The sequence below is a fragment of the Mus caroli genome, chromosome 18 (genome assembly GCF_900094665.2).
Source record: "Mus caroli chromosome 18, CAROLI_EIJ_v1.1, whole genome shotgun sequence".
NCBI classification, from domain to species: Eukaryota; Metazoa; Chordata; class Mammalia; order Rodentia; family Muridae; genus Mus; species Mus caroli.
The window spans coordinates 35,046,638-35,057,254 of NC_034587.1; the positions used below are offsets into that span (position 1 = coordinate 35,046,638).

Sequence of the window (10,617 nt, forward strand, 5' to 3'; positions counted from 1 at the left end):
AGCTAAGCTCCATAGCAAAGTCACATCTCAACACCCACCACTCCCACCCCTCAGTAAAATAAAACAAATCAGGGAACTCCAAGGTTAAAATCTGAGACCACCTCGTCTTAGCGCTAAACTAGACACACCCCAACCTCTTCCCCTGCTTCCTCAACATCAACCGGAACTTGCTACCCTGCTGTGCTACTGAAGTAGTCAAGCAGATACTACAGCCTCACCATGCACTGCCCCGCACAGAGCAGGAATTTAACAGGAGGAGTTTCACACAAGGGACCTTAGACTCAGGGACACAAGTCCCTATAGGAACAGCTGCACAGTGCTAGCCACTGGGGTCACGAGAATAACTCACAGAGATTCTGGGCTGTCTTTGAATCCAGCACTTTCAGCTCTTTTACTTTCTTCTTTTGAACAGATTTCTTTTCTTCTCCACCTTCTTGATCCTTCTTGGCTAGGGAGGGGAATTAGAAAACCATGGTTAGGGATAAAGCCACCTCGCACATTACTGAATCACAGCTGTCCTGGCAGAATGACCATCCCATCCTCTGTTTTAACTGTACTCCTTCAAAGCTAATCTCATTAGCCACTCTTCGATAAGTAAATGCTCCAACAGGAACATCTCCTTTTCATTTCTTCAATGGTCAGTAATGCGTTTCCTCCTTAAACAGAATCTACCTACAGGGAGCAGCTAACTCTCTGTGAAGAACCAAAGTAAATATTTTAGGTATTGTAAGCTAATATGGTCTGTCTTAATTTTTAAAAATTGTTTATTTTTACTGTATGTGTACCAGCATTTTGCCTACCATGTGTGTGCACTGCCTGGAGGCTAGAAAATAGTGTCAGATCCTCTGGAGCTGGAGTTACAGACAGTTGTGAGCTGCCACGTGGGAACTGGGAATCCATCCCAGGTCACCTTGAAGAACGGTTAACTGCTGACTCATCTCTCCAGTTACCCACCGCATCTCAATTTTTCAGTTCCACTACTGTAGCATGAATATAGCTCTATGCCAGTATATAAATAAAAGGCATGGCTGTGTTCCAATAACACTTCATTCAAAACCACTCTGTGATTGATGTAGCTTTCTAACCCCTATGCTAAGAGCCTCTTACAGTTAGTTACCCTTTCGTGCCCACTAAAAAGCTTCATTATCTTTCAAAGTTCACCTTGAACATGGCTCTCCCTATAAAAATATTTTTAATTTCTCTAACTCCTATGATCTCTTAGTCACTGATGAATCTGAACAAAAAGAGGTGCAATAAGCTCCTTCCTGCCAAGGTCCTCTTCACGACTAAAGCAGTACATCCACCCCCCTCCCACTAAGTCTTCCCCAGAAAGTGTACATACTCTTTGCTTTGATAAAAACCATTTTCACGGGGCCTGGAGAGATGGTTCAGCAGTTAAGAGCACTGACTGCTCTTCCAGAGGTCCTGAGTTCAATTCCCAGCAACCACATGGTGGCTCACAACCATCTGCAATGGGATCGGATGCCCTCCTCTGGTGTGTCTAAAGACAGCTACAGTGTACTCATATAAAATAAACAAATAATTAAAAACAAACAAACAAACCATTTTCACTCTATTTGTAATCTGTACCTTATTTGATATTTTCTCAACGTTTCTTAATATCTGTGTGTCATGCTGATTTTTAAAAGTCTATGTTCCTTTAAGCATGGAGACTTTCTCATCTCATTTCAAAATCTCATCTTGATTCTGAGCTTCAAGGATATAGGCAAACTATTTCTTCAACAGCTAATTATAGCAAAATTTACTAAAAATGACCAGCTTTGAAGGAACCTGAACAGAGAGCACAGAAAAGGAAAAAGGAACCACACTGGGTAGACATAACTGTTATCGACACTGTAGCAAAGAGACTGTAGTGGGTAGATATAAATGCATAATGTAAAGTGGTATCAGCTTTTAGCCATATAAAAATAGCTCTGAAAGCCAAGAGACTAACAAAATCAATTGCTTCTAAGTAGAGGAATGGGATATCTGAGCTCAAGAGTGGGAGAATGCCTTTGAATACAACCCCCCTTTTTGATCATTTTTGAGACAAGATTTCACTAAATAACCCTGCTGACCCAGAACTCTTACTCTGTAGATCAGACTGGTCTCAAACTTTCGACAATCCTCCTGCCTCTGTCTTCTAAATAGTGTGATTATAAGCATATACAGTAACATAAGCCATTTTTATACCATTTGATAGTTAGACCACATATAAAATATTATATATGGTAAAAATAATAAAATCAAAACAAAAGGCACACAAAAAGTCACCCTTGGGCTGGGTAGGGAGGTCACTAGCAGAGCACAATGCTCAGTACTACAAGGAAAGATGCCATTCATACCTTTGGCCTAGCAGTTCCAATTTAAGAAATAAAAATGCTAAACGTATGAAGACTCATTACTTCAGCAACAACTTACTGGGAGCTTAACTTGTGACAAGTTGTGTTAGGCAATGGAAATAAGACAAACTAACAAAACTAAGACAAGAATGTGTCTTCATTCTAAGTAAAGTGAAACAGACTAAGTCTGCCAATAAATGAGATATTATGTTAGATGACAATATGTGTTGTGAAAATCAAGCAGGGACGAACTCAGTTTGCCAGGGAGACTGATGAAACCTTGGGTGAGTGGCTGGAGAGTGGCTTACTGAAAGATGACATTCGAAGAAGGACCATTAGAAGTTATGGGAATGAGCCTATGTAGCTAACCTCGGTTGTCAACCTGCCTACATCCGAAATCAACAAAAATCCAAGCAAGCTGGGCATGTCTGTGAGGGATTTTCTTTTCTTTTTCCTTTTTCCCCATCCCCTTTTTGTCTTTTGAGACAGTCTTGGCTGTCCTAGAACTTACTCTGTAAACCAAAGTGGCCTCAAACTCAGAGATCCACTTGCCTCTGCCTCCTGAGTGCCGGGATTAAAGGCATATACCACCATGCCCATATTAAAAATGGTTTACATTTTTATATTTCTAATCTTTTATGTGTAGGGATCTATGTAATTTGATATATGTGCCATGTAAGTGCTACAAAGTCAGCCAATTACAGTAGTATAAAGCTAAAATAGTGACTCTGGGAACACGTCAAGTGACTAAAGCAATGGAAGAACTTCCTAAGTATATGTGACATATGAGGAGAGTCTAATTCAAACTGATTAGCTTTTCCTTAAGTACTGGATGCTGCTGGCTAGTTTTATGTCAACTCGACACAAGCTAGAGTCATTTCAGAAAAGGAACCTCAATGAGAAAATGCTCCCACTAGATGGTCAAGCCTGTGGTGCAGTCTCTGATTGATGATTGGTGTGATAGAGCTCAGCTCACTACCCTTGGGCTGATGGTCCTGAGTGCTATGAGAAAGCAGGCTGAGCAGTGTTCTTTCATAGCTGCCCCTCAGTGATGGACTTATAAGCTGGAAGATAAAGTAAGCCCTTTCCTTCTCAAGCTACTTTTGGTCATGGTGTTTCATCAAGTCAGTAGAAATTCTAACTATGACAGATGATAAATAATTCAGGGTAACACATCTACTCAGTTCTGCTGGTAAAATTGAAGATAGCCACCCACAATGACTATTTGAATAGATTGCTGTGATCCAACAAAACTTTATTAATAAGTTAGGCTGGTACAATTGCTGATTCCTAATCTAATCCACAGTGCTGGAACAACTAGCTCTCCACTTCAACAATTAAAGGAAAAGAAGCCATATATTTGAGAGAGATCAAGGCAGGTACACTCGAGAGTTGAAAGAGAAGGGTAATGATGTAATTATATTATAATCTCAAAAAAAGTTATTTTAAGAACTTTCTAATAATACCAAGAAACTAAGATGGTATACAAGAGCCTGGGGCTGGTGAGATGGCTCTGCAGGTAACGGCACTGGATGGAACCCACATAGTGAAAGGAAAGAATCCATTCTCATAGGCTCTTCTCTGGTTTCCTCACATGTGCCATGATACAGGTGCACTTCATCACACATAATCAATGTTTAAAACAAAAGGCAGTTTGGTCTAGTCCCATACTATTAAAAAAAATTCAATATCATGAAAACAATCAAATACATTATCTAAAAATGCTGGTGTAATGTTCAGAAAATCACCATGAACACATGAACAGTTGCTAAGAAAAGGAGATCTGATTGGGGACGTGAACTCCATACTGCTTTAAGACAAACCTACAGCTCGGTGGGGAAGGAATGACCTACTCTCTACCCAAAGAAAGGACTATAGTGTGGCTTTCCTCAGTAAGCGGGGAATTCAAAAGGATTCATCTTTAGTGAGAATGTGAACCTAGAAATGTAAAGCAGGGGCACACAAGGCACAAGTTCTGACACAGCTCAACCCTGACTGCCTTAAGGTGGTCCCCCTCATCCTAGAGAACAAACAATGTTAACACCATTTGGAGTTGCTACAGTTTTCTATGTATAATAGCTGATGGCATGCCAAAACATGGACACTTAACCAAATTCAAAGGGAAAACATCCAGTTAACAAATACAATATGACCCTGATAATGGAGCAAGGATTTACAGTCATAATATACATCATTCCTGGTGGAGGCTCTGCCTGTGCTGGCTGGGTTTTGTCACCTTGACACAAACTTCAGAGAAAATGCCTTTACTAGACCCCTGCAGGCAAGTCTGCAGAGCACGTGCTTGATTAACAACTGATGTGCCTGGCTCACTGGGCGGTACCACCTCTGGGTAGGTGGCCTTATGCTGTACAAGAAGACAGGCTGAGCAAGCTACGAATGGCAAGCCAGTACGCAGAGCCTCTCTATGGTCTCTGCTTCAGGTCCTGCTTCCAGTTTCCTGCCCTGAGTACCTGTCCTGAATCCCCTTCATAAAGGACTGTAGAATAAAATAAACCCTTTCCTCCCCAAGGTACAGTAAACTAAACTAAACACACACCTATCTTCCCACCATTTTGGGGTTGGGATATGAGAACTCAACCCCTAAATGGGAGTTCAAGGCCAGGAAGAGCTACAAATTTGAGATTTTTTCCTTAAAATAAATAAAAATTTAAACATAAACAAAACCAAACTATGGTAATATATTTGAGAAAATTGGGGTGGCGGGGACAAGCCCTCAGAAGGAAACATGAAGTAAATAGTCAACACCAGGTTCTAGTGTTGTGCTGGTTTGTTTCGGTCATCAGGGAGGAGGAAGCCTTAACTGAGGCATCGTCTCATCCGATTGCCTGCAGCAAAGTCTGTGGGGGCATTTCCTTAAGTACTGATGTTAGAGGGCCCAGCCACTGTGGGTGTAACCACAGGCGTGGTCCTGGGTGGTACAAGAACGCAGGCTGAGCAAGCTAGAGAGAGCAGTCAAAAACAGCACTCCTCCGCGGTCTCCTTCAGTTCCTGCCTTGGTCCCTGCGCAGGCTTCCCCTTCATGCTAGACTGGAAGGTGTAAGATGAAGTAAACCCTTTCCTCCTCAAGTTGGTTTTGGTCAATGCTTTATGTTGGTATCAGAAAGTAACTAGAGGAGAAACTGGCCATGCTGTTTTTAAGAAGGGAGTGGAAGGACTTTGGAGCTATAGGCTAGAAAATCCATTGAGTATTGAGAGAAATGCAGACTATGGAGACCTGACTTATAAAGTTTTGAGGGAAGTTTGCAAGTTCCTCAAGACTCTACAGGGGTCATTCCAGTGCTATTTTATATCAAGAATCTGTGAGGTTTGGTTTTCTGGGGGCTGAAGAATCAGCCGAGATTAACAAGAAACAAGCACCACAGAGTTTTACAATTGGTGCTGGTCAGTCAGGACTGAAAAAATCATCTGTGATTAAGAGACCAGAATAACTGAGGTGAAATCCAGGAAGTTATTTCCTTAGGGCCAGCACACAGAAGCTGTGGTCCAGAGGTGACCAATGCTGCATCTCAAACTAGCAGCTGAGCTTGGCAAGTGAAGAGGCTCCTAAAGGGGACTGGAAAGTAGCTGAGGCTCAGCACCAAGAGAAGCCAGGGGAGCTCACTGGGGAAGATGCAGCCTCGGCTGTAGTAGAGATCCAGTATTTGAGATACAGGACTGTGGGGTAACACCACCAAGGCCAGCAGCAGGTATGGACTGGAGCCAGCATGAGCCTATGAGACAAGCTATGTGTGCTATGGATGGCAGAGCTGGAGAGATGAGCCCTTTCTTTCTTTCTTTTCTTTTCTTTTTTTTTTTTTTTTTTGCTTTTCGAGACAGGGTTTCTCTGTGTAGCCCTGGCTGTCCAGAACTCACGCTGTAGACCAGGCTGGCCTCGAACTCAGAAACCCACCTGCCTCTGCCTCCCGAGTGCGAGATGAGCCTTTTCAAAGCCAGAAGATCATGAGTGAGTCCCAGGTATCAGATACTGAGCTATTCACACTGTTCAATTTTGGTTTTGCTTCGATATGACTATAACAGACCCCTCATTCATCCCCTTTAAAATAAGCATATAAATTTCTTTATTTTATAGGAACCCATAGTTAAAAAAACTTTGGACTTCTAAAGATAACGTAGATTTTTAAATAGCTAGAATTTTTATACAACTGTGGGACTTTTAAAAGTTGGACTGTGCACTATGTATTAATGTGCCATCTTGGGAATAAACAAGAAAGGAAAGGTTATAGTTGAATAGTGATGCGTTTGTGCGTCAAATTGAGAAGGGGTTATTGTTAGTAATCCTTCTAGGCTAAGCCCAACAAGTTACCTGGCAACAGTCAGGTATGCCTGACTCACTATAAAAGGGGCTGTTTCTAGATGAGTTATGGCAACAATTTTTTATTAAAAAAAAAAAAAAAAGAGGGCCAAGGATATGTTTGTGGAAGTGAGGTATGAGGTGGTGGTGGGGTTCCACTGCGGGCCCATGCTGAGGCATCCCTTCCCCCTGAGGTAACAGCTATACAATGGATACAGTATGGAATAGAGTTTATTTAGGGAATGGGTTGAAGGGGGAGTAGAGAAGTGGGGAGAGAAAAGAGAGAGAAGAGAGGAGAGGCTGGCCAGGAGAAGGAGAAGGAAGAGAAGGGGCAGAGAGTAAAAGAGTAAGAGGATAAGAGAGTGAGGAGGGGTTCACATGGAATTCCAGCCATACTGGATCGCATGCTAGGTCTATCCACCCAAATACTGGCGAATTGGCAAGCTCCCCCCACTGGTTGGTGTAAATGTCCCTTGGTCCAAAGGGAGAGCTGTTGAGCTCCTAGCCACCCTGTGGTGTCCTTGAGGATGGAGGTATTCACAGTTCATGACTGGCTGTCTCACTGACTCTTTGTTCTAGGACCTCTACCTTGGGTGAGCTCTTTCTCTCTCCTCCCTCTCTAGGCTTCTCTGCTGAAAAAAAAATCCTAGGCTGGTCCTAGGTAAACTGTTCTCCTGCTGTTGCTCAGGGTACTGGCATTTTAATTAATACATGACATTTAGATTACAATTTATTCTTCCCAGATTTCCAACTACACTGGCAGCTAAGCTTGACAGCTAGAAAACAGACCTCTAGCTCCTTACCCCAAGGTAATCCACAATCGTATTAGCTCAATAGTCGATTTGTTAACTAGCTAAGACTGCCAGCTCTCTTATCAACGTCAGACAGGTTTGCCTTGCACACAGGCTTCCTGATAAAGGATACACAAGTTCCTATGTAAGCTTTCACGGATGTAACCTTCTCTTACTTCCTTATCTAAACTCAGTTTCTAGTAACTAAATGCTTCAGATTTCTTTTCCTTGCCACACCACTGTCCTAACATTAACCAACAGAGTTCTTAAAAACTAGCCTAACCCTAATAAAACATTCCACTATATGATCCACTTTTATAATTACAAGTTCAGTTTTCTTTAGCTGTCCTTTAACTATATAGACTTAAAGTGTTGCACCTGTAAATCTACACTATCAGCTATCACACTCAAATATCAGTTTCCTTTGGTTGTCTTTTAACTATGAATTTAAGGTATTTCTCATGCTAAATCTATATGATCAACTATCATATTCACAAGGTTAAGGTTTTGAGTTTCCTTTGTCTTTCAAATGTAAACTTTAAAATGTTTCTCATTATGCTCTTCAGTCTCCTAGACAAAAGAAAACAGTCTGTCTTGTTCCTTCCACTCCACTTTGTCTTCCTAAGCTCACCTTAAAAAATGTTCATGTTGTTAACAAATTTATCTCTTTTGTAAACTTATAAGCTGCAGGAAACCCACTCAGATCTACCGTTCATGGACCAAATAGACTCCATCCAGGTAAGTACACCTGTCAATTAATAGCCTAAGTTCCCACTTGCTATCTATTCCAGAGGGTGGGATTTCTCTCCTGGGCCCCGAGATCGGGACTCCCCTCAGCTCCCTGCCCCCAACCATCAAGACCTAAGGGTTTCAAATATACACCTAAGAAAAAAAATCTTTTCTCCCAAATGTACTTAACTTTATTCTCTACCTCTAGTGTGTGTGTGTGTGTGTGTGTGTGTGTGTGTGTGTGTGTGTGTGTATTTCAGTATCCTGACAAGTCCAGGCATTTACTCAAATCTACATCCAGGACAGCTCCAGAAAAGCAAGCTACAGATGCTCCAACCTGCTCTCACAGACACAGACGCTTCTACTGGATCTGTGCCACAGACCCTGGACAGCAAGAAAGCAGCTAACTCTCCTAAGACTGGACCAATTCCCTATCCCCACTTTCTTAGGTTTCCCAGAGACATATAGTTTCAAAGTTATCAGGAAGTAGCTAACGATCATGATTACCTTATTTCTGCTTCACCATCACCTCTTTCTACTTTTTCCTTTTTTTAAATTAAACAAAAATGGAGGAATGTTAGCATTCCTTCTAGGCTTTGCCTCACAATTACCTGGCAACAGAAAGGTGTGTCTGACTCACTAAAAAGGGGTTTGGCCCCTCCTTGATCTTTTACTCTCTGCCCCTTCTCTCCCTCTCCTCATCCCCCTCCCCACTCCACATGTTCCTGGCCCACCTCTCCTCCTTCTTCTTCTCCTCCTCCTCCCCTCCTCTCCTCTCTCTCAACCTTACTCTGTCTCAACTCCCTCCTCAACTCCCCTTCCCATGCCCTAAGTAAACTCTATTCCATACTATATCTGTTATCTGGCTGGTACCTCAGAGGGAAGGGATGCCTCAGCATGGGTACGCAGAGGCACTCCCCAACCCCTGCACCATATCTCGCTTCTACAAACATATCCTTGCCCCTCTTTTTTCTTTCTTTCTTTCTTCTTTCTTTCTTTCTTTCTTTCTTTTTATAAAACACAACAGGGGTCAATTGTGCTGGTTAATTTCTGTCAACTTGACACAAATCTAGAGTTATTTTGGAAAAAGGGACCTTGAAAGGTTAGCTCCATGACAGTGTCTGCAGGCAAGTTTGTGGGAGCATTTTCATGATTGATGTGGGAGGGCCCAGTGGACAGTGACACCAGTGGGCTGTGGTCCTGGATGGTAGAGCAAGCTGAGTAAGCCATGGACAGGAGCCGTAAGCTACATCCTTCCATGTATGTTGTCTTTGCTTCAGCCCTTGTCTTGCCCTTCCTTCCTGATGGACTAAATTATGAAATGATGGAATGAACTCTTTCCTCCCCAAGTTGCTTTTGGTCATGGTATTTATCATAGTAACAGAAGGCAAGTAGGAAAAATTCCATCTCAAAAAATGGCAAAATTTATCATCTTTATTAGACAGAGTATAGTAAATGTTCATGTTGTCTCAGCTATCCACTAAAGGGTAGCAAAAAATTAAAGAGAAATAAAAATAATTAAAATTGAAAATAATCCATAAGAAGGCAAGAATGAAAAAAAGGACATGAAACAGGAAGGTCAGAAAATAAACAGTGATATGGAACATACCAACTCCCAAAGATGAAAACTTACCAAACATACAAAGTACGCACTTCTTAAAACAGACACATGTTAACAACAAGAATACATACCAAGGGTAATAAAACAGCTGCAGAAGATATGCAAATTACAAGAAACACGAGGCAAAAGGAAAGCTGCTGCAGCTACACTACAGACAGAAACGGCTCTCTAACTGCTGTGAACAGACTCAATCTATAGTGATACAGGACGCAGTCATAAGGAAGACAGAATAATTCTAAATCAAATGTATTAAACAATTTATTTAAAATATAAAAAAGAACTGTTTACTGCGCTAAGAGGCAGTGGGACCTCAGAGAATGGAGTATAAAAATGAGACTAACGTCTCATGCACTGGCCCACTTTATTCCGAGCATCAGGCAATTTATACTCTGAGGGTTAGGAAGAATCACATGAGTAAGTCCAGCAGGACAATCAGATGATTTAAAGACAGTGGAAGAATTAGCATCCTTTCAATAGTAACTACCAAAACAAGCAAACATTTGAAAATGTGGGCATGCCTGCAATCTGTGCACTCCAATGAGTAAGGAAAAAAGATTGTGAGACCAAGGCTAGACTAGGCTTTAAAACAAACAGTCTTAGTTAGGGTTACTGTGATGAGACACTAGGACCAAAAGCAGATTGGGGAGAAAAAGGCTTATTTCACTCACATTTCCATATTAACAGTTCGTTATCAAAAGCAGTGAGGACAGGGACTCAAGCAGGGCAGGAACCTGGAGTCGGGAGCTGATGCAGAGGCCAGAGGGTTGCTTCTCACTGGCTTGCTCCCCGTGGGTTGCTTAGCATTCTTTTTTTTTTTTTTTT

At 41.8% G+C, this 10,617-nt stretch overlaps 1 protein-coding gene across 2 annotated transcripts in view; it reads right to left on the bottom strand.

Moving 5' to 3' along the window:
* Positions 1 to 10,617, bottom strand: part of Diaph1 (diaphanous related formin 1) — a 95,211-nt gene that overhangs the window by 16,599 nt on the left and 67,995 nt on the right. For both annotated transcript variants that reach the window (XM_021150286.1, XM_021150287.1), the window contains one exon: positions 350 to 448. In XM_021150286.1, the coding sequence (XP_021005945.1) occupies positions 350 to 448 (99 nt within the window). The remainder of the gene's footprint in view (positions 1 to 349; positions 449 to 10,617) is intronic.